Source organism: Triturus cristatus, chromosome 4_2, assembly GCF_964204655.1.
Source record: "Triturus cristatus chromosome 4_2, aTriCri1.1, whole genome shotgun sequence".
Classification (NCBI taxonomy): domain Eukaryota; kingdom Metazoa; phylum Chordata; class Amphibia; order Caudata; family Salamandridae; genus Triturus; species Triturus cristatus.
In genome coordinates this window covers 294,940,174-294,964,101 of record NC_140586.1, presented here as the reverse complement: position 1 = coordinate 294,964,101, position 23,928 = coordinate 294,940,174, and the positions used below count along the sequence as shown (strand labels likewise).

The window sequence follows — 23,928 nt, the reverse complement described above, 5'->3', positions numbered from 1 at the left end:
TACCATACAATCCATAGGCTGAAACATGTAGACCTGTTTTCCAACTGGACGTGAGCTGTTATTTTTTCAAAGCAGCTCTTGCACTGGTTTTACTTTCATCACTCAAACAGAACCAATAAAATACTATATCTGTTTCAGTAGATGATTTTAATTTTTCACACTCACTGCACTGCTTTATTCACCACCATCTAACGCTTTAAACCACATCTTTTCCTGTATTACGGTAGATATTATATCTTATACCGTGAGTAAGATTCTGGTAGCCCGTGATAGCTGTTGCCTTGTTCCATCAGGAGAGCACAGCAAGGGCCACTGGATCCCAGATGTGGGTTGCTACCCTGGTGGCTGAGGGATTTATTCTCACCAGTAATGATACTCACTTGCCTTCTTATTTTTGATATACTTTTGACTATAGGTTCTTTGTTGTTATAACGTTTAGAATGAGGGGGTTAGGAACCTATTTGTCTTTAAACAATTTCCCCTAGACCCTTTTGGTATATCTGGCAGTTTCTAGATATATATAGTTATTGAATAGTGAGAAAGTAGTCTGGGGGCCAAGGAAATATTGAAGTGGTCAAAATCTACAAAGGCACACATTTACCACAGGAAATTGGCACTATGGGCCAGGTTAACAGTTTGCCGGCGGGCACTCCACAGATCCATGCCTTATTACAAGTGCATTAGGGCAGCATGGACTTGTAATATGGCAGACAGGATAACGTCTTAGGAGTAGGTCTGCCAGAGTTGAGCCCTATATGGCTTACTGAGGAAGTAAAGTTGGTCATGTGCCCACACATTATAGACTCATGTCTCTATAGACGTGATTGATGTGTGGAGCGGTCCAGGAGAAGCAGCAAGGGAATTTGTCCCTTATCTAGCATGTGTATTAATCGCCAGAAGATAATTCTGATGGGTATGAAACTGATGGGGCGTAGGTACTTCACCTTCAAAATGTGGATTATTATTACAATGTAGATTAGTTAAATTTGGTCCTTCCTGGGATGGTCTCCTAAGCTGCCAATACACTAGGTTCGTGGACCAATGAAGGTTTGAACCAAGCCAGATGTCCGACTTTGCGAGGAACTCTTGAATCCAACCCTAGGAACAAGCCTTTGCGAGGCTTGAGTTTGCCACCAACTATTTCACTTCATACGCCAAGGACTAAATATAAAAGCTTTAGCTTTCATGCTAAAGGTGAGAAAGAATCTAGTGACTATTCCAGAACGTGAAATAGAATACCTGGGATCAATACCAGCTTCACCTTGTCAGGTGATGCTAGGAAGTGGCTTTATTTCACACCTTGCCTCATTTCTTATGAGCACCAAAAAAATGCTGTACAAAAAAAAAATTGAATCAGTTGACTGGTAATGTGTTAATATTGAGAAAGTAGATGTCAATATGAAAAATACATTCATGTATAAAAACGAAATCACATCTTTAACAAATTAACCAGTTATGAACTCCACGTCAACCTAGACTCAGCTTGCTTAACTATGTATCTGAGACTCAGGATCACTGATTGACAGGTGGGGTTGCAGGTAGACGGTGCGTGCTTGGGGAGGAAATCTCACCAACCCTTATTTTGAAAGCGCAAACAAGCAAAAAAAATTCAGCGAAGCCGCAGAATTTTTGGCAATTCCGCGTAACGCGAGCGGAATGGAATTTACCGCCAAGGCAGAGTAGCCGGCATACGCCCACAGGAAATCCCAGATAGGTGCAGGGACACCACAATGGGAGAGAACTTTTTTCACTGTGTTCTAGCAACACCTGTATTGCAAACTAGGTCACACGACAGCTATCTTATTTTTACATGTCTAACAAAGCTATTCCTCAAGGGTAAGCGGTGCAGGACACCCGTGACTTTCCTTCCGTTACCATGCAACTAGCCGATTTAAAATTCAGAACGTTAGTGCTCTGGCCGGTTACCAGAAGCCCAGTGCTGATGTTCCAATGGGGCACTCATGCACAGGTCAAGCAGGCAAGCAAGGAGCCCCCACCCGAGGAACAGTAATACAGAGTTAAACCATTTAACCGACCGCTACATAGAAGGGTACCCTCAAGGCACTTTGCCAAGGAACCAGTTTTACGATTGCTCCCATGGGGACAGACAGACCTGTTACGTGTCCTGTGCATACAGGAAATAAAGCCTACTCTATTAGCAAAGGGTCAGAGGAATCCAAAGAGCATGGTGCAAGTGCCAGACAGGCTCATGTGGCCGACTTGTCACAAGCAGGTCATTGACCTACACCATTGTACAGTACATGCTAGAGCAACTGTAGGTGCATTTTATCTACAAGGGTGTTTCAGGTCACATTCATCACTTAAGCCATGAAATGCTCAATTTACTGGGTCGGGAGTAGAAATTTACCGTTCACGATCGCTGCGGTGTCAAATCTGCAAAGAACAAATAGGCACCCTTTAGGGTTTAAAAAGGGGGGCAAAAAAAAAAAAAAAAAAAAAAAAGTCAGGGGAATGGCTTTACAATGCCACATCAGAGAGCTAATACAGACTTCAACGTGCAAGTCAAGTCTGACGTCTCATCACGCAAGGCAAAGCAATCACCAAATTAAGCACAGATGCATCCACCCGCTGTACTACAAAGAAACTAGATTACTGTGGACGTCCCTAAATAAGATGCAGGCTGCACAACTTCTGGGTATCTCAACCCACTGAAGTATAGGAAAAATTCAGAACTTGGAGCGCAAAACTTGCTTTACAACAGAAGCCAAATCTCAGCTCGAGAGTTGCCCCGCGAGGCCTGGGTCAAATAAAGCCGCCCAGGAACGACAACGATAGGAAAGGCTAGAAGACTGTCTTGCAAGTGTTAAACTACAGGAGAGGGGAAGGGGTAGAGAAAAGAAAAAAAAAAAAAGACACTTACCTTCATCCTTCCTTTGAGGCTGAAAAGGAGGACACTGCCTGCATTAGTTTTCCTGCGCACATTCTATGCCAACTGCTTCTTTGGCCATAAACGATCGATACATCAGATAGGAGCGAAAGACAAGAGCTCTTATTCACCACGGTTCATCTGCTGAACTATGTGATCATCATTGTATCGAACTCGGCGCAGACCCATCGCGTGCTGCACTAACGCAGTCCACACTAGTACTACATGCATTTCAAAGATAAGCGGTCCTTCCATTGACCGCTTGGTGCGCTTCTCGCCCGACCAGTGGGGGGGCGGGGGGGGGGGGGGGGGGGGGGGGCATTCCTGGTGGCACCCTTTTACAAACGCTTTCGGCCGACAAGCACATGTGACTCGAGCAATTCATAAAACTTTCATGGAATTCTCCCCGTTGGCGACAAACATACCCCTTTATAGGATGGAGCAGTTGGATTATAATACAAGAGTGATATTGCATACCTTTACAAAAAGTTGCCAGATCAACCCCTTGAAGAAAATAAATTGACCAGTAGTATATTACTAAACACTTACCAGCTTCATCCAGGTACGTCCAGTTTCTCCAGCGTAGCACCCAGGCCAATTGGCAGGCCACTGGCATTTTAAACAACTAGTTCTCAGGCACCTCAGACCTGGAGCAGTTCCCATCAAGAGTGTTCCTGCAAAAATTAAGGTGGTATTTTAGGATGTACGTGATCCACGGGCACATTTCCACACCAGTCAGCCCTGTGCAATTTCAGCTACAAGTGCATCCCTCATCCTTTTTCAGAGAGATTCCCATTTGTTTAATAGTCATCATAAGCAGCACAGAGCCAGACTGGACTGTAGATTACAAGACTCAAAATGTAAGTTTTAAAGTTAACCAGGGAGTGTGAAAGTGCTTATCAAATCAGAGAAGTAACGAGAAAATCAAAACATTGAATGTGATAAGGAGAAACAGACACTGAAGCACCGCACTTGTTAAGTCACATTCCCGAGTTGCACCAGTAGTTTGTGTTAAGATCAACTTAAAAAGGCAGTGCACGATTGGCTAAAATGCAAACAGAACAGGCATTTGCAATGCAATCGGTCTTGCCTTTGGAACCTTGTATGTACTTAGCTATGGAGCACATTAGCCTGGGTGCTGAAACATCTGTTCTTTAACATGGAGGGAAAGTAAGCACCAAACTGCGTGACACGCCAGGTATCGAACACAGAAATATTGCCTTTCAGCAGGAAATGGTATAGTCCAAAGCTCTGTTTTTAATAAAAAAAATCAGGGCTTTTGGTGGTCATATCACTGAAAAAACAAGATTTGAGAAATATATTATTGCCCACAGGTGCTTCTGGGACACAATTTCTATGGACTGAAATCTAGATAATTCAAGGCCTTCTAGTTAACCTCCATGCGTGCCTTCCTTATAAACAGGGACACTGAATTACGCAGTGTAGGTCACCAAATGTGACCACCTTAGTTAAGGGCCTTCCACTGCACAGCAAATTGTGGGGCTGCGGCTTTAGTTACTTTCGGTCCCATTGAGCTAGAAACAAAGTTGTAAAATCTTCAGATTGTACATCAGATGATTGTAGCCCAAAACTATATTATCCCTACTTAGGAGGCACGCGCTGCCTGTGGGGTTTTAAGTCACCCAGATAAATCACGGTAGGGAACTCTGTCACCATATTTCTTGCCCCCCCCAAAAGAAAAAAATCTTTGGCTAAGCCATCCCACAATTTTAGGTCTTGCCCCACCCCACCAAACAGTGCAGCTGTGTGGTATACTGAAGAAATTTTGGGCACCTTCTGAAAGGTGGCCTGGGAATACATACGATCTATTGCTTGCTACTGGCTTTGTAACTTGCATCTTCTGGTTTTCCATTTGTTGGCTACATTTGCTTTAGGCTGTTCCCCCCCCCCCCCCCCATGCCAACGCCGTATTTAGATGGTTCCCAAAAACTCGTTACCTGTGATACAGGCCTGTTAATCTTGTTCTTATCACATCTGCTGGACATTCAAAGACCAATGTCGAGCGGTCTTCGTAGGAGCCTGGAGTTTCTCGGGTGGCTTCAAACTGAGCGTTAACAGAAGAGGAACGCAGCGTACTTGCTCCATGGAACAGGCTTGTGGGCCGCATTAATTAGCCTGCTGTACTAGTAATACTAAGTAGTAATACTTCTGCATGTGAATGAAATGAAGGTGGCCCAAAAGCCAACTGTGCAGGACACCCTAGTTACTTGCTTTCACGTATAGTACAAATTATACATCTACACCCCAGCACTGGCTTCGGTGCAGCTTATCTGAAACAAAAAAATAAGCCAGTCAACGCTGGCAGTGTCAAAGCTTTCTACGACATTGGCAACATAGCTAAAGGCATTGACAAAGTCAGTAAATGACACAGGTAAGTCATATTGGCTTTGTCAAAGCTTGTTTTTTACTGGTCCTCCACACATGTTTTGGTGGTCTTTAAGGTGTAAATGGTTATTTTGAGTGCTCTCACGCAGTCGGTGCTACAGGAAACTGCCATTCATGTTTATTGAAGGTGGAGCATTCTGGACAGTCAGTTCACCCACACACAAGCCTAGATGTGTGTGTGGTACCAGATACTATGGCCAAACCATCAGTGTTTGAGGTGAAAACATTAACAGCATTCCATCTGGAATTTGACAGAACCAGACGTACTAAGATAAGAGCGTAGCCATTCGCCTCAGGTATACAATTAATGACTATTTACTACATGTCTAGGACTGAGCCCTCAACGCATACAAAAATGTATATCACCACAGGTGAACATGGTCCATGGTTCCAGGTGGTAAGTCCCAGTAGGCAAACCAGTGCAATGAGCAACTCGTCCCTGGGTATCCAGAACTGAAACCTCAAACCCAGAAGATCACCCAAGTTAACAGCTTTGAAAAGCATCAAAATGGCCTAAAATCTCTGCAGAGATAACCCCTTGGGAGGACCCAAATGTGAGGGGAAAGCAGCTTGTGGGAGCTCAAAGCACACACCATTTCATACATTAAATACCTTGTATAGAACAAAAACATGGAAGTTAACAGAATACTTCAATGATATTATACGTCACAATTATTTTAGTCTGCCTTGGTTAATTAACTTTATCCGACAGGAATCAGTTAACACCCCCAAACCTTAACAGGTAGATCAAGGTCCTGTAACAGAGGGAGGGATAATTAATGCTGGCTCTCGGACCCCAGTTAAGTAAAAGGACCTCGGATTAATCCGTTCTGGTCCATTTCATGGAATGCTCAGTGATAGTAACGAACTATCACCATAAATCCAGTTTTGATAGGAACACTACCAACAAAACCTTAATCTCACCTGCTGAAGGGTCTGCACAGGCAAGCTTCAGAAATCAGATGATACACTCTTTCAAGAGAGTTGACGTTCCCACCTAAAAAAACAAGCATTGGCATAGCCAATAGGTCTCACTTTTGGTACCTTATAAGTATTTAGTTTTGCAGCACAATATCCTTGGTGCAACAACATCAGCTGTTGCATGGCTAAACCTTGTACCTTATAAGTGTTTAGCCATGCAACAGTTAATGTTGTTGAACCAAACATATTGTGCTGCATAACTAAATACTTATAAGGTCCCAAAAGCGAGACCTATTGGCTATGGCAATGCTTGTTCTTAGTTAGTTTTTAGCACAACTGAAATGGTGTCTCTTCGAAGAAATACAAGAATCGGAGACGGTAAGAATCAACGGAGTTTCCAACAAAAACGAACGGTCATCCAAGTTTCTCAGCGGACTACTCATCAACACTCTAACGTCCAGGGGTTCTCAAGAGCTCTATTGGACAAGGGACTTTGATACAAAGGAGGGGAAACAGTTGAGGAAGATACCCACTATATAAAATAAAGTCAATTACTAAGGATGGCGATAATATATACAGAAACGGAAATTACAAATAATCCCAGAATAGGATATCAGAGCACTTTATAATCACACACAGACACAATAAATCATACGTGTGTAAAACAATATACAGGAAATGTTATATAAGACAATGAGGGCTATGTAGTGTAGCAGTCACATACCGTTCATACTTGTAGGCATTATATGTTAAGAGTGAATGGTTGGGAGAAACCAAAGGTGAGGATATAAAGACAGTGATTGGGGTTGACTGTGCTGACAAAGCTTTAGTAATTCCCCAGAGGAGCCCTGCCTTGCAATCTTAGAATAACAGAGAAAAAACAATAAGGATCTAAACCCATGGCTTACAGCTTCCAAGCAGCTGCTTGATACCAATAAACAGATCACTGTGCTATATTAGCACTGCGACTTATGAACTGGAAGTAACAAAAGGATCTCGGTTTCAAACACAGTAGCCCACTTAACTTTCTACATAAAATACATAAAACCTGGGTTCTGCATGCTACTGGATGGGCTTTCCAGTAGGCACATTAACACTGCTACTTTGTGGGTTAAAACTGATTGAATAAAACACAGAATTTTTCCTGAACTGCATTAAAACACCAGAGTTATATTACCACTAGAATAAACCCATCAAAATTGCTTGGAACACAAAGATAGCAGGTGTTTTAACCCTGCAAGATATTTTATAATACAGCCTCTTTGTGACCATTTAGGTAACGTTTGCCCTGGTTGCCAATTTCCTTGCATCAGGTTTCTGTTTTAAATACATGTTAAGTTGACTATCAATTCTGCTTTTCGAGCTCCGTCCCTCGTGACTCCACCCGCTTTCTTCTGCCACACACAGACCCCTCATTTATAGATCACGGAAGTAAGCGTTTACAAATTGCAACACTGCCTCGGCTCCGACCTAGCCCGCTGGCGAAGCTTCTGCCAGGGACTGCATTGTTTGACAGCAGGCTAAACATAACATGCCTAGTAGTTTCCCTTTTCGCATTATAAGTCTGCCTCTTCCCAATCCCCGCCTGGGTTCTGCAATTATCGGAGAGCAGTTGACCAGTTGTCCTCACAGCTGCCCCCCTACAAAGCCCAGAAAACAACTAGTCTGGTCAAACACTAATTACAGCTGCCTAGTCTCGCCTCTTTGACTGTGCCTCTTTATGTTTTATGGGGAATGACGCCCCAAGTAAGTTGGGAGTGGTTAGGGTTTGCAGCCACTGCACCTCGGGCTTGTGATTGAACTTTACGAAGACCTGCCCGTGGTCCGTGTCGTAGCTCCGACCCTGGCTGACGCAGCCGCTACCTTCATAAGATGTGGCTTTGAGCACAGACGTCCCCAGCGCTTCTTTCAGCTACAGCTCCATGTCTGTGGGGCGCTCTAGATTAGTCTGCTGAGGTGGTGTGGGCTAGTTAATACCCGCACGTGTGTCTGACAAATTTGTAGCCATCTTGTAATGTTCTATGACAAGCCTTCTGCAAAGATGCAGTGTAGCAATTTTATTTTAGGGAATAGTCTCGTCATTGTATCATAATCGTATTGATCTAGCGCTTACTATCCCTGAAAATTTATTCATAAAAAGACAAATTATGGTAACGATGTTAAAACTTTCGCTTTCCCTTCAGAGTAGAATATGCTCTCAAAGAGAACCATTATTAAAATATCACGATACAATTAAACTATAAACTTGTGGTTGTTCTCTTGATGTGCCCTTTTACTGAAATCTGAATTTCTCTGATGCCCGTCGTGTGTTTGAATGATGCTGAATTTCCTTTCCATTCAGTGAAAACTTAACTAGGTCGCAATTGTAAGTTGTGTCCAATGAATAAAGAGCGTGCAAATATTTTGCTGGGCGGTCTTCGAAAGCACAAAAGCACGACGAAAACAGACGCCACGCTGCTGGTCTGGAAGCTATGGAATCAGCAAAATAATAATTCGGGTCCACTTTTGGGCCCCAGACGTCGCCATCTAGAACGTACTTTTGTCAACATACCAAGAGACTAGAAGAGTATAAAATTACTGTACACAAAGTTATAAACTAGCTAAACATGGCACTGTCATTTTGAAGTAAATATAATACATCTAAATATTAAAGTGTTACGCGATTTAAAAAATACGCTCCCATTTCCATAGCCTCAATTGATGTTTCTCTGTAAATGTAGCCATATTACAAGCATTCCAAGATGGCTACCTCACTTCCTTATGTCTGGGACGGGCCTTGTTGTGCCGTGTCTTTTTAAGAACTCCTACTGGCTAAAGCGAGGCACGCAGGTTGTCAGGGTAATGCGACTTACAGCTTGAACGGTCTCATTTCTTGCATGGCCAAGCAGAGCACTTGCTCTAGTGGTTGATACAGAGTTACGGGTACCGAGAAGGTCCAAACGTAGCAAGTGTACCCCGCAAGAGGTGAAGCCTGATCAGCGCTTTCTTTAGGTAAGTCCAGAAGAGGAAACACACCCTGGCGGATCCTAAACTGCTGTTAGGCAATACAGAGGATGGAGTCCACAATATATGGTAGAAACAAGCATCGCAGCACCGGCACTTTACTTTTAACATTAAAAGTAAAGTGCCGCGATTATATTTAAAGTAAAGAAATTGATGTTTTCTTCTATTGCTTTACTTTTACTACAATCGCGGCACCCGCACTTTACTTTTAATGTTCAAAGTAAAGCGCGGGTGCCGCGATTATAGCAAGAGGAAAGAAAGATGGTTTTTTTCCTCTTTACTTTTGCAAAAGTGAGTCATCACGGTGCTAATGACCCCTGAAAGACAGCTGGCGGCCAGCTGCGTGAACGCAAGCGCTAGGCCAGCCAGCGGCACTTTGAAAACTCATCTACTAAATGTCTCTCCGAGCAGCGCATGCACGCTGACTCAGCGAGACCTAAAAATGCACTTAGTCTCATTTCCCAGGCACAAAAGTATATTGTCACATTAATCTCCGTAAAGGTTATTCAGGTGGATAGAGAAACCTTGAAGTAAAGGTCCACATAGAGGCTAGTGGGGAGTGGACTGGTGTGTATATATATACACACAGCAAGCCACCAGCTACCCTAGAGTCAAGCAACCTCAGACAAATGGAACTGTAGGAGTATAATCAGCATTACTCGTATGGCAGAATCTGTTTCATCACTGGTTGTTTGTGAACTACCCATGGCCTCTTCAACATGGAGAGGGAAAAAAAGTAACCACCCGAGGCTTTGCATTAGGTGTTGAATAGATCAATCCTTCGCAGAGCGGCCACACAATATGCAGAGGAAGACTGCAGGCGTCTTGTAGCGTTGGAAATGCCATATCATTTTGCCAAATACTACCAGCCAACAAGCCACGGCATTAGTACTGCCCTACCAGCTACGTAGGAGGCAGAAAAAGCAAAGCATAAAGTCACTCACATAGCTATAATCAGGGCTGCAGGACTTCTGCAGCAGAAGAGGGCTAAATTATGCAGCACATTTACCTCATTTTGTAAATAACACATCTGGGCATTGGGAACCTCATTAGTACCAGTTTAATTCCGAAATATGCAACAGAAAGGTGATAAGTCAACATATGCAAAAGGTCTTAAACTGTGTGGCACTGTGCTGCTGCCTTTACCAACTTTTGAACCGTTTGCCTAGGAAACAATTTGTTAAAATACGCAGATTATGCAGCAGATGGACCATGTGGCAAACATAGAATTATGTGAAAAACGCCGCGCCTGCACAATCGCATACATACAGTGGCCCTGGCTATAAGAAACAGCTTGAACAGGTTTCATTAACAAGCCAACCCATGAAAATGGCCCCTGTTGGCACCCGGTTTTACATACACAAGTAAATTATGCAAGTACCCCCATCCTGAGCGCACAATTACTAACCAGGCTCATCTGTTCTCCAGTCGCAAACGATGCAGTCTGAAAAGAGACAGGACAGTAGGAAATGGTCAGAGGCAAATCGCATCAAGAGATGTTAAAAACGGATGCGTCCTACTAACAATTGTTGATTCAGTTAATGCAGTTAGCAGTAGCACCCAATGGAAAGCATGCGTCAGGATTACACCAATTGATAGCTTGGAGACTGGCAGGCTACTCGGTTTATTGGCACCAAGCTTTGTTAAGGTGTGAGGTGAACAAGTGTCAAACCTGGGCTATTGGGGGGCAGCACTTTCAGTTAAGGAGGCATCAGCTAGGAGCGAAAGACTGTTCTTCATAGAGAATCAGCTGAACTATGTACTCATCATGAACACCCTGGGCTGAGTGCTGCAGGGAGAATTTCAGATCTGAAATATTTCTGAACTCACCTTTTCCTGCAGAGTACACTCGATAAGGGATTCTCCCGGAAGGCAGATGGACTCTACAAGGGAAGGTTAAGGGAAAAAAAGAGCCATCAGGTAAAAGCATTATTTTAGAACTAAAACTCCGCAAGATGTCAGCGTGCTCTCAGAGTATTAAGTGTGGTTAGCTCTCATCATACTCTTGGTCAAGAGTAGCAAATACACAAGTCATCACAGCAGCACGCTCAAGCTCCCCAGCCACCTTAACATGGCTCTACAAACTACCCTTTAGTTGAAATAGGAGGTCTATCCCTCCCACCCTCATCCTAAAGGTTGGCGAAGCCATTTACACCACAACATTAAAATTGCCATACTGCCGAATGTCAAGCTTTTTATAGAAAAGTCGATATTTACCATTCTAGGTTTGTTCTGAAGCTTCAACCTAAAAAAAACAAGAAAGTGACATGTCAAGCAAAGTTCAACATCACAAGTTTGGTCTACTGCTCCACAACTAGTCCTAAAGCCTCAGTATTTGAGTTTTCAGAAATAATTTCTGTCCACTACTCTTATAATATTGACATCAAGGGCTTTGGATTAGAGGAGCAAAGGATATAAGAGTTATAAAAAAAAAATAAAAACACCCATGCAGGTGTTCCAAGCAAAGCTCGAGCCAAATACCTTGCTCGGCCTATGCCTGGGTACTGCCAGCCCCAAATGTATCCATAACCACGGTGCCAAACCAGATATGTTCTGGTTAACTCCTGGCAGTGTCACTGTTACGCACACCAGTAGTTTGACCTCCAATGGAGGATAGGCCCCTACAATGCAGTAGCAAAGTCGTGCTGTCAAACAGCATAGCCGCCCCCCCCCCCCCCGCAAATCTGTTAGGATGTCAGTTTGGTAGTCCTTACCCCAAAACAAATATAATACAAGAAAGAACTCCAAGTACTCCTAAATCCGGTAGAGCAGAGACTGGGGGGTGACAGTTTTACATTAAAATCTATGTACATTGACAGTGGGAGTTGAAGCACGATAGACACAAGACTAACACACCAGCGTGCAACCTGCTCAGAGACGTTGGTAATCTTCACACTTTGAGATGTCCCTAGCAACATATTTATCATCATCTGAAGACTTTGCTGTGGATCTACCACAGCAAACACTTTCAGAATTTGTATTGCTCCCACCCGGACTGCTCCACAGATAAAAGCATCTCGACCCAGGTTAAGAGTCAACTTTGGTACCAATGTCAAACCCACGATAATTCACTGGTGTTACACTATAAAAAAAACAGCCACTTACCTCAAAAGGTTAAAGTGCAGCAGTGAAGTCAGGCAGGAAGGAAACCTACAAGAAACAGGCAAGTACAACATGAGCAACTGCAATACTACAGACCAGTTTAGGATCTATGCCACCAAAAAGTAACCTCAGATAACAATGGAACGGTAAGGGGTAGAATCAGCAAAAGTCATATGGCAGAATCGATTACATCATGGGTTACACGTCAGTTTAAGAGGTGTGCCCGTTACAAAGCAAGCACATGCGACAAGAAATGTGTTTTTATACCTGCAGTAAAAGCCAGTTGAAGTCGCCACGTGTTGCTCCAACTGAAGTCTGTTTGTCTAGAAAAACAAATTTAACCAGTCAAGTCACATGCTGTACAACCATAAAACAAAGGACTGACAAAGCTAACATGTCCAGCTTCATGCTTACACAAAGAAAGCTAGCATGCATATTTCCAGACCCATTAGAAGTGCCAATGCTTGGGGAACACAGCGAACTAGGAACAAACTACATACACCGGTCACACCAAACATGTTCGTAAAGTCTGTCATACCAGTTAGATCACTGGTATGGCAGACTTCACCAGGGCTATAATAAACATACAACTTAAACACACAAGGCGTGGTCCAAAAGCAATCACCTGAGCACTGTGGCCCATTCACACCATGTGTGCGAGATCAATTACGTGATCAAGATAGGTGTAGTTTAGTCTTCACAATTTCCTACAACATTGTACCTCTATTAATAGGCACCATCTATCCCAGCTTGACAAATTAGGTGATCATTGGAAATACCTTTATTTCACCTTGCTGCTTTTTCTTATGAGTACCAACCATGTGTTATACAATCAAATCCTCTGATTTAGTAGACATCGTTACATGTATAACAAACTAGGTCAAACGACAACTATCCTATTTTTACAGGATTGTCTATAATATATGTAACATTAAGCTACTCCTCAAGGCTGTGTTGCAGGTCACCTTCTGTGCTTTTCTTTTACTTCAGTTACTATGCAACTAGACCGTTTAACATCTTTCTGAAAGTTTGTGCTCATTCAGGTTACCAGAAGCCCTGTGCTGATTTTCACGAAGGGGCCTGCAAGTAAAGGTAATGAGGGCAAGCACTACAATAGGTATTCCAGTGGTACACCCTCGAGGCTGTTTGCTAAGGCACCCATTGTACAATTGCTCACGAGGGGACAGACACCCAGTGATGCTACGCGTGCTACGATTGCAAAAACTAAAACCTCTCGGAATAGCAAAGTGTCACGGAATGAAAAAGCAAGTTGCAAGTGTCAGGCAGGCTCATGTGGCCGACTGGTCATAAGCAATTCAAGGACATACACCACTGTACATACGGTTTATGCAAGAGCACCTCTAGGTGTATCAGTCTGCATTTTATCAACATGAGTGTTCAGGTCAGACATTCATCAGCATCACCTAAACCAAGAAGTGCTCCATTTGCTCGGAATTTTAAGGAGTAGAAACTCACCGTTCATGATGGCTGCTGTGTCAAATATGCAAACAAGGATCCTTTGGATCAGGTGTCTCTAACCAGTCGACCACGAGCTACTAGTAGCTTCCAGACACCTTCAAATAAAGCACAGGGTCACATTTTTCTTTATAAAACAATAAAAAACAAGCATTTTCATTGCAATAGGTCTCGCATTTATGAGAGTTTGAGCTACTGACAGTACATTACAAAGCCTTTTATTCATATGTTGTTTTTTAAAACAAATAATGCCAACAGCTTAAACTCTCGCAAATGCGAGACCTATTGCATTGCAAATGCGTACTATAAAAAAAAATTGTTATGAGGAGCAGGCAGGAATAAGCTATTTGAGAAAATAGCTCGGAGGCTAATTAAAGCGAACAAAGCAACACCACGTGTAACGGGGTGTCACTATAGGAAGGTTACAAAATGAGACAAGGCGGTACTAAGGATGGACTACTAAGCCTTTTGACCAATGAACAGCCACAGTTCAGTGGACAATGACAAGCCAATGAAAAATCTGGGTGGAGAGTGGGCGGAGCTTCAAGTCCCCACCTCAATACAGCATGCCTTGGAGAGCAGCACATGCACTGCCCAGGCTCGACCTAAAAACACATGGTTATTTATATTCACGCATTAAAAATATACATTGCAGCGGGGCTCTGTAATCCAGCTCTTTCAACTGGTTAGTTGTTTTATTTTGAAAAGTTGTGAATGCCATTTAGCCAAAATCACCAGAATAATTAGCCTCTAAAGAATACTGCCTAGACTACACTTGAAAATGTGGGTGGGTGACAGTCAAATAACACTGTGGTACAAGGGTAACGACAAAGAGGTGCCTAAAAACTGCTACAAAATTAGAAAAAAGGCCTTACATCCAAGTTTTTTGACCCCAGACAAAAAAAAATTCATATAAATTAGTTTACCAAGTGAATATATGAGCATTTATAATGCAAAATCTAATGTCAAAGAACATATGTTTAATAATGCGCAGTCAATTATGAGCCACTTTCTGTAGACACTGAAATGTGGTCAAATGCACTAAAAAAAATTAACGCAACGGCAATAGCTCAAATTTTACTAATGCGAGACCTAGAAGGGGAGACTTTGGGTTGCGGTGCCTGGCACTGGTGGGTGCGGCATCCATAAGGAGGAGTTGTACCCTGGGGTCAGGAATATGGGAGGAGTAGGATGCGGCCCGCATAGGGAGAGGATTCAGGGAACTGCTGGAGTCCTTGGTTGGTGGTCTGGGTACAGTGGGCAATGGAAGAATTGATGAGGAGTAGCCTTCTGAAACTGAACTCAGACAAGACGGAGGTCCTCATCCTCGACCCCACCCCCTCTGCCTGGGACGACTCCTGGTGGCCAACCTCACTGGGTACAGTACCGACACCCACGGACCACGCACGCAACCTAGGATTCATCCTCGACTCCTCCCTCTCCATGTCGAAGCAGGTAAACGCCATCTCCTCCTCCTGCTACAACACCCGCCGCATGCTCCTCAGGATCTACAAGTGGATCCCGACTGAAACTCGAAACGGTGACCCAAGCCCTCGTCAGCAGCAGGCTGGACTACGGCAACGCACTCTACGCAGGGATCCTGGCCAAACAAATACGATGACTGCAACACATCAAAAACTCCTCCGCCCGAGTGATCCTCAACATCCCTCACCGCAGCCACATCACCCCCCACCTGAGACACCTACACTGGCTCCCCGTCAACAAGAGGATCACATTTAAGCCCCTCACCCACGCACAAAGCACTCCACAACACTGGACCATGCCTACCTGAACAGCAGACTCAGCTTCTACACCCCCACCCGCCAGCTCTGCTCTGCCAGCCCCGCCGTCCCCCGCATCCAACGAGCGACCTCCGGTGGCAGGTCCTTCTCCTTCCTCGCCGCCAAGACCTGGAACACCCTCCCTACCCACCTGCGGCAGACCCAAGACCTGCTCACCTTCAGAAAACTCCTCAAAACCTGGCTCTTCCAGCAGTAGCAGCACCCATCTCCCCTCAGCGCATTGAGACCCTCACGGGCAAGTAGTGCGCTCTACAAGTGATTGATTGGAAGGTGAGGGAGGGCTCAGAGTGACTTAGCCTGCACAGGACCATGGGGGGCAAATATGATGCTCCTGAGGTGTGGATCTTGGGTTTGGTACAGGGGGGGGAGAAGAGTTGCGGTTGGTGGCATGTCGGGCTCGAGAGGCAGATGGGGTGACAGGGTCTACGGGGGGGTGGGGGGGAAGAGCGCGTGCTTTCATTAGCAGCCTACAATACTCGGAGTACTAAAGGTTACAAACATATGTAAAACACGGGTGGAATACAGTTTAAGATATGGACATAGCTGCTAAGGTCTCGGATAGTTATGTGTAATAATTCACATTTTAGGCGAGGTTGTTGTGAGTGACGTTGAAGCCGCAGCGAGGGAAGCTGTCCTACGGGCAGGGGGGTCAGCCACGGAAGACGTGGGAGCCAATGGAGGGCCTCATCTCGGCTGTTTTGGTCGGGTAAGGTTAACACCATAAACCACGCCCAGAATAAATATGCAAAGGAATGCACACCGCCACAAAATACCCATACATGTACTCTTGAATTACGCCAGCTCTGCAAAGTGCCTAATAAACATAGTCCTCCCCAGCATACACATAATCAGTATACATGTACTCGTTAGCGCACCCAGTCGCAAAAACAGAATTCAATGTAAACATATTGCAGAACGCCTTCAGGATAAGTACACAACGTAAACCACAAAACAGGCATAAAGGAAGACGAGCGTACATTTCCAACAGCAGAAGTGCCACAAAATTCCCAAGGACAAAGACGTACACATATGAGACAAGTGTGCCTACAATATCCGCTACAGTAAAACCTATTAACATTGAGATATCAAAAATATATAGTCCAGCAAAAGTAGACCTACAGAAAGTTGTGGGCTGTCAAACCAACTACTCAAATAGCAAAGAAGGCGCTGCCACCGGCAGTGTGAAATAGCACACACGTGCTCCTATCACCCAGGCACTACAACTCACACATTCATTACAATTATATAACCGTAAATGCGGCAATAACTAAAAACGCAGAAAGTTCTTAAAACAGCTTTCAGGGTAGACAGTGTGGTAAACCTGGACATAAAATACACCTAATCACACATTTCCAATAATGTAATATAAAATTGGGCTGAATAAATACCTACTATAGTTAGAAACACAATCACTACAGATAGACGCTCGTGAAAAAAAGAAAAAGCCCGTGAGTGGTGCGCGTGCCACTGCAAACCATGGTCTATTGGTGTCTATTACGCGCACCAAGCGTGTAATTAGACACCAATAGGCCATGGGCAGAGCAACGCGCCCGCCTTTGGCCAATTGCGTGTAGTCTTTTATAAAAAGACGCACGCAAAGACCAATGGGGTAGCACAAAAGGAATTACACACGCACAAGCGTGTGAGATTCCTAGGTCAGTGCTATAACCCCGTTTTTCAGTCACTAAAGGTCTTGTGATCTGCGCGAGCACTGCTGTGCAGTGCAATGCAGGTCGCGAGACCTAAAAAAAAAAAGGGGGGGGGGCGGGAGAAGGCTGAGTCTACTTCACATCAGGCTGCCATTATAATTATCAATGCTCATTCAGATTTAGAGGGGATGCTGGGGCATAGGGGTGAACTAAAGCACTGAGTTTTGTAACACTGAAATAAAAGTCCTTGTCCACTCAATATTGGAGCTGGAGGAATTAAATTAGGTTTATAAATGCTTTTAAATAGGAGAGAAATAAAATTAAGTTACCTTAATGATTAACTCTTTAATTTTCTCCTATTTCAAAGTGTGGCATTTACAAGCAGCAGGGCTTTTGCTCCCAGTGGGCAGTAGACACTGCTACATTTAAAACTGAAAAAGCAATTTTTTCAAATAAGAAATTTTAAATGTAGAAAACTGTTTCTAAGAAACATTAAGTATCCATGCCTTTGCCCACTTTCAATTAAGCCAATTAGGGCGGAGGGCCTGATTACATGTTTGACAGTGCGAACCGACCTGCTCTTGTGCAGCCAAACCAGAATGTGGCCCGCCCACCCGATTACGATACAAATCGTTGTTTGGCAGGCAGCGTGGCAGTCCCACAGCAGGGCAGTAATGAGCCTTTAATGCTGCACTGAGACTGAAGAGTCCATGCCGTGCTGAACAGCATATTTTGAGCCCCTGACCACTGCAGTTACCCGATGGCTGCGGTGGTCAAATGGTAGTAAACTGCCAAACGTAAAATATGGCGGTTGGACCCCTAGTGCGGCGGTGGCTGGAGAGATACCACCGCTCTCCCATGAGTCTGGCAGTCCATCAACCACTAGACTTGTGATAAGGTCCTTAACGTTTTATGAAGCATGCTTTATTTTAAATTCCTCCCATTTAAACAAATGTATTCTTTCTGTTATACATATGGCACCATGTCTACAGGCTACTGGAAACGAGATGCTGGTTAATGGGAAAACTAAAGCGTGATGACCTTTACGGAATCCATTTAAATGTAACTCTTCAGTTTAATATGCTCAACAGCGCCATATTTATAATAGGCACTGGACCCCTAATCAAAGTATTTTGTTCAAACCATAATATCAGACTATGGACTTTAGGCTTGAAGTCACTTAAGCTTTGCGAGGGGGCATCTGGTAACAAGGCACAAGTTGGTTAGCCTTCAGTAGCTCATGAAGATTGACTGATCAGAAGTAGCTCTCACTACAGAAAAGCTTGGGGACCCCTGCAGTAGATATAATTTTTTTTTTTTAAACCACAATATGGGGTGATTTTACAATGTCGCATCTGTCAGCATTTCAAGAGAATTCCACATGGGTCAAATCCACCTAGGAACGACAGATAGGAAAGTCTATAAAAAGTCTTCAACTTCCCTGTAAAAAGAGTGACTTCTGATCAATTGAGAATACTTGAGAGCTACTGAAGGACAAGTAACTCCTACATGGTTACCAGACACAGCCATGCCCAGCTTCACTTACTTTAACCCCCTCCATGCTCTTGACGGAATGGTTCCGTCAGGAGCACAAGTTCAAGTAGGCTCATGACGGAACCATTCAGTCATGAGCACATGCTCAGAAAATCCCTCTGCTGCAGACAGCAGAGGGATTTCCCCTTTTTTTTGCCTGAAGAGCTTCCCCAACCTCACCAGACCTAGTTTTGAATTTTGTTGTAATTACGATTGCACGCATTGCTTGCCATGGTCATTGCAACGAAAACAAAACTGAAACGGAGTTTGTTTCTCAGTTTTGGTGCTTGTGAGGCCATCTCAGCCCCCCCGAGCACCAAAAAAGATGGGAGGGGTATCGTTGGAAAGGGGAATCGTTGGAAAGGGGAGAATCTCCCCTTTCCAATGGTATGCCTCCCTAGTGGATCCCTGCTTGGTGATCACGCCAGGACAACGATCCCCAAGCAGGGATCCACCTACTAGCACCAGGGAGGGGCCCCTTGGGCAAGGGCCTTTGCTCCCCCCATATTTGTTTGGGCGCAGTCTTTCTGCCCGCCCCCCCAGGGGGCAGTAGCCCCCAATCAGCCCCCACCCCAGGGGACGGAAAGCCCACTAGAAACCAGGGTTTTTTGTTTAATTGATGTTGGGGTGGGGGCTGCCCAAAAAGGGCATGGCAATGCCCCCACCCCTCCAGAGAAATGTCAGTCTTTCTGCCCCTGGGGGGGGGCAGGAGCCCCCAGGGGAGCAGGAAGCTCACTAGGCAACAGGGATATTTATTTATAATGTAGGGGTGGGGGCTGCCCATAATGCCCCCACCCCAGAAACAATTACCACAGTCTTTCAGACCCTCTCCGGAGGCATAAGGCATATTGGGGAATTAGTCCCATATCTGCACCCTGGGGGGGGGGGGGGGGGGCATAAAGCCCACTAGGCCTCAGGATTTCTGAACACTAGACACCCTGGGGACTCCAAGGAGGTATGGCTTGCGTGGATCCCCCAAAGTTTCCCTACACAGAATACCTTGCAAACCTCAAATTTAGCTGGAAACCCCCCCCCCCCCCCCCCCCCAAAAACAGCACTTATTTTATACATATTTGTGGGAAATCATGGTGGCAGCACAAATATCCTACCACACAGCGTTCTCCTTGGTGTCCCGAGTAAAATGATACCTCACTTGTGTGGGTGTCCAATGCAGAATTGGCTAAAAAAAAAAAAAGATTTAAAAAAAATGTAGCGCTTAGAATTCTCGGTGCTATTCCCTTATTCCCTATATTTTTGGCTTTTCCCTGTCACAGGCCCTTGCCCCACCCACACAAGTGAGGTATCATTTTACTCGGGAGACTGAGGGCAAACACTGGGGTAGGACATTTGTGCCAGCACGGTGATTCCACACAAAAATGTGTTTTTCAGCTAAATTTGAGGTTTGCAGGGGGATTCTGGGTGGAGAAATGTTGGGGGATCCACCCAAGCCATACCTTCCTAGGCTCCCCCAGGTATCTAGTTTTCAGAAATGTGTGAGTTTGGTAGGTTTGCCTAGAAGACCGCCAAGCCCGGGACCAAAAACTCATGTGTACATGGGTGTCTTTCATACCGATTTTTCCATGTATATATTTTCCCATATAAATTGCTATATACCCGGAACATAAAAAACCATTGCAAGACGCTGCTCAGTTATTGGCTCTGGGTTAGTCGGGTTCTTGGTGAACCTACAAGTCCTATATATCCCCACAACCAGAAAGGTCCAGCGGATGTAACCGCACATTGCTTTCAAACAGCTGTCATAATTAGAAGTTACAGGTGAAAACGTTGACACAAATGGCTGTTTTTTCCAACTAATTTTCAAATTTCCTAAATTCAACTGTTAATTTCTATAAAGAAACCTTGAAAGATCTACACAAATGACCCCTTGCTGAATACAGAATTTTGTTTACGTTTCTAAAATGTATAGCTTTCCAGGATCCATTACTGCTTTCATACCCATTTCTACCATTAACTGGAAGGAGGTTGAAAGTACACAAAAAAATAGCAAAATAGGCTACGTCTCGGTTTTCTGACAAAAGTCTGCTTGTCCCTGAAAGCTGGGAACATTGGGATTTCAGCACCACAACCCCTTTGTTGATACCATTTGCAGGGGGGGGGGCGACACTTTCATCTGTGCCCCCCCCCCCCCCGAAAAAACATTTTTAGCTGTATTTTGGCTAATTTCTGGGTCCCCTCCAGGGTAATCCACAAACCCTGGGGATCTTTAGAATCCAAGATGTTGGAAGAAAAGGACACAAATTTGGCGTGGATACTTTATGTGGACAAAAAGTTACAGGGGCCTAAGTGTGAACTACCCCAAATAGCCATAAAAAGGCTTAGCACGGTCAGGGCTAGCAGCAAAGGGGTTAAACTTAAGACCCATTGAGCCCGATACTATGGTTTGAACAAAATACTGTGCATAAGGGGTAATATGATAGTGCTGCCATGTGGCAGTGAGTGCATGGTCGGTATGAACATTTGTGTGAATGAATGGGATATATGGGTGACAGAGCCTCTGCGGTATGTACCCGTGGTACAGAACATACCTTTTGCCATATGCAGCACTATTGCATGTACAACACCAACATATTTTTTTAAATGGTACAAGTGTAAAGAACAGAAAAAAGTTCTGCAAAATTGGGCACAGAGAACATTTCAAATTTCTCACTTTCAAAAAAGGGTATTTTCCAATTATAAATATGGCAGCAGGTCTACCAGCTATTGGGAGGAAGATTCCTGGTGTGCATAAATGACACTTTGCAATGAGAAAATTCAACTGAAGTTAACTTTGTTTATCTGCATTACATAAAAATCAATTTTAATTTTCTACCATGTCATTGTCTTTACAAACAATAGACATTTTAATCCCAGAGGCCTGCAGACATGGCACTATATTTAAAACGGGGAAATGGTAGTTTGTGATGGGGGGTGGGGGGGGTGTTAAAGTGAAGAAAAAGGTTTTTAAAACATTAGGACATAACTGGCTTAATTTAAAGTAGAGAAAAATATTAAGACTTAATGATTCATTGAAATATTTTTCTTCACTTTGAATTTCTCCAGTTTAAAAGAAAATGACCGTTTGTTATAAATAAGTTTTTACCAGCTACTAGGCGCAAGATGCCCGTTAGTAAATGACACTTTGAAAAGTGTGAAAATTAAAATGGAGTTGAGTTAATTTAGGTAACTTCATTTTAGTTCTCATGAAAAGGGTTTTGTTCTCGTGCCCCACTATCGAGTTGAGGGACTTATTCAGGAGTTAAATACCTCTGTGATTCAGTTCGGAAACTGACCAACATGGGTCATAAATCCCAGCAGAGCACAGCTCATCAGGCTCTGCTAGTTGCACTCCCATAATGTAAATTAAACATATCCTGAACTTCGAAAAAGGGGAAAAATAGTTATTTTATTACAGCTCTTGGTTAAAACTCAAGACTAGGAGCTACCCTGAAGGTTTGTGAGCTACTGGTAGTTCACAATAGGCTGGCTGGAGACACCTGGTCCAGAACACAGCTGGCAACAAGTGATAAACTAGAGAAGAGAAACTTACCCTCAACCATTCGTCTCTCCTTTGAGGCTGAAAAGAAAAGGACACGATCTGCATTAGTTTTCCTACACACATTACATGCCAACTGCGGCTTTGGCCACAAACGATCGATACATCAGATAGGAGCGAAAGACAAGAGCTCTTATTCATTACGGTTCCTCTGCTGAACTATGTGATCATCACTGTATCAAACTCGGCGCAGACCTATCGCGTGCTGCACCAATGCAGTCCACACTAACAGTACTACATGCAGGTTACCCTGTTAGAAACACAAAGAAATCCTGCCCGAGGAGTCTTAACTAGTGCAAAGGCTAGCACGCGCGCCTGGAGCGATTTATGACGTTTCATGCAAAGCTCCTTCTGGTGATAAACGTGTACTTCTTTAGAGGTTAGAGTCTAACTTAAGGAAAAAGGATAAAGTAAAAGACATGCCTTTTATAGACAAATTAGCCATATCAACCCAGTGACGAAAACAAACTGGCCCGAGGAATACTTACTACTAAACACCTTCAACCAGCACACTTACCAGCTTCATCCCGACACGTCCCGTTTCTCCAGCGCCGCACCCAGGGCAATTGGCAGCCCACTGGCATTTTAACCAGCTCGTTTCTAGGCACCCCATGTCTGGAGCTGCTCCCATCAAATGTGGCCCTGCAAAAATTAAAGTGGTATTTTAGGGTGTACGTGATCCACGGGCACATTTCCACACCAGTCAGCCCTGTGAAATTTCAGCTACAAGTGTATCCCTCATACTTTTTCAGAGAGATTCCCATTTGTTTAATAGTCATCATAAGCAGCACAGAGCAAGACTGGACTGTCGATTACAAGACTCAAAATTAAAGTTTTAAATTTAAACAAGGAGTGTGAAAATGCTTATCAAGTCAGAGCCGTAACAAAAAAAATCAAGACAAAGAATATGTTACAACTTAAGGAGAACAGACATTGAAGCACCACACTTAAGTCAGATTCACGAGTTGCACCAGTACTTTGTGTTAAGCTCAACTTAACAAGGCAGTGCGCGATTGGCTAAAATGCAAAATATTCAGCTAACAAACAAGCCACACTTTAGAAATGGGCACATCACAAAGCACCCTTAAAATACAAGCTTATATATATATATATATATATATATATATATATATACACACACATACACACACACCCCCCTCGGTGATCCGCAACGGTTCCGTTACGCCTCACCTCCATGCGCGGCTAGCCGAAATACACAACCAGCAGGTGAGCTTAACTAGCCCAGGCACCTAAAACGCAAAGTGGATAGGTGTAGAGCCAGAGTATCGCGACAGTATACTAATGTACACTTCGTGGAGTAGATGCGCGGAAAAGAGTGCGGGAGGCGGGAGTCTCCTATATGCCGTGGTTGTGATGTAATTGCGCACTGCGTCCTCTGCCATAGGTCGACTCTCAAATGTCGTGCTCCAATCACCTTTCTGTTGCAGTCACTGCTATCCGATCCAAATAACTACTGGCAGGTGGGCTTATGCGAGGTAGTCAATGACAGCAACATCCTGACAGGTTTTTTAACAGGTTTATAAAAAGTGGTCGAAGTATATGAAGATAAGACCTGCGAAACTGAGTGCAGGGAGA

The 23,928-nt window shown here is 44.0% G+C and overlaps 1 protein-coding gene and 9 non-coding genes across 10 annotated transcripts in view; all 10 read right to left on the bottom strand.

Annotated features, from left to right (window-relative positions):
- Positions 1-23,670, bottom strand: part of LOC146833719 (uncharacterized) — a 32,281-nt gene extending 8,611 nt beyond the window's left edge. Inside the window, exons 1-9 of the mRNA XM_085601590.1 lie at positions 23,524-23,670; positions 22,850-22,974; positions 22,327-22,353; positions 12,587-12,642; positions 12,323-12,367; positions 11,435-11,462; positions 11,048-11,100; positions 10,626-10,661; positions 3,437-3,561 (exon numbers count right to left, since the gene is read on the bottom strand). Of these exons, the coding sequence (XP_085457716.1) occupies positions 10,631-10,661; positions 11,048-11,100; positions 11,435-11,462; positions 12,323-12,367; positions 12,587-12,642; positions 22,327-22,353; positions 22,850-22,963 (354 nt within the window). The 5' untranslated portion in view covers positions 22,964-22,974; positions 23,524-23,670 and the 3' untranslated portion in view covers positions 3,437-3,561; positions 10,626-10,630. The remainder of the gene's footprint in view (positions 1-3,436; positions 3,562-10,625; positions 10,662-11,047; positions 11,101-11,434; positions 11,463-12,322; positions 12,368-12,586; positions 12,643-22,326; positions 22,354-22,849; positions 22,975-23,523) is intronic.
- Positions 2,976-3,059, bottom strand: LOC146833728 (small nucleolar RNA snR60/Z15/Z230/Z193/J17). Its single transcript, XR_014960840.1, has one exon. It is a non-coding gene; the product is annotated as a small nucleolar RNA snR60/Z15/Z230/Z193/J17 (small nucleolar RNA).
- Positions 3,632-3,709, bottom strand: LOC146833727 (small nucleolar RNA SNORD79). The gene has a single exon (XR_014961014.1). It is a non-coding gene; the product is annotated as a small nucleolar RNA SNORD79 (small nucleolar RNA).
- On the bottom strand, positions 9,835-9,907 carry LOC146833726 (small nucleolar RNA SNORD47). The gene has a single exon (XR_014960897.1). It is a non-coding gene; the product is annotated as a small nucleolar RNA SNORD47 (small nucleolar RNA).
- Positions 10,921-10,998, bottom strand: LOC146833725 (small nucleolar RNA snR60/Z15/Z230/Z193/J17). The gene has a single exon (XR_014960846.1). It is a non-coding gene; the product is annotated as a small nucleolar RNA snR60/Z15/Z230/Z193/J17 (small nucleolar RNA).
- Positions 11,542-11,609, bottom strand: LOC146833724 (small nucleolar RNA SNORD75). The gene has a single exon (XR_014960863.1). It is a non-coding gene; the product is annotated as a small nucleolar RNA SNORD75 (small nucleolar RNA).
- On the bottom strand, positions 12,080-12,160 carry LOC146833723 (small nucleolar RNA SNORD74). Its single transcript, XR_014960838.1, has one exon. It is a non-coding gene; the product is annotated as a small nucleolar RNA SNORD74 (small nucleolar RNA).
- Positions 12,444-12,519, bottom strand: LOC146833722 (small nucleolar RNA SNORD47). Its single transcript, XR_014960890.1, has one exon. It is a non-coding gene; the product is annotated as a small nucleolar RNA SNORD47 (small nucleolar RNA).
- Positions 22,431-22,514, bottom strand: LOC146833721 (small nucleolar RNA snR60/Z15/Z230/Z193/J17). Its single transcript, XR_014960842.1, has one exon. It is a non-coding gene; the product is annotated as a small nucleolar RNA snR60/Z15/Z230/Z193/J17 (small nucleolar RNA).
- On the bottom strand, positions 23,045-23,122 carry LOC146833720 (small nucleolar RNA SNORD79). Its single transcript, XR_014961046.1, has one exon. It is a non-coding gene; the product is annotated as a small nucleolar RNA SNORD79 (small nucleolar RNA).
- Positions 23,671-23,928: the final 258 nt, after the last annotated feature.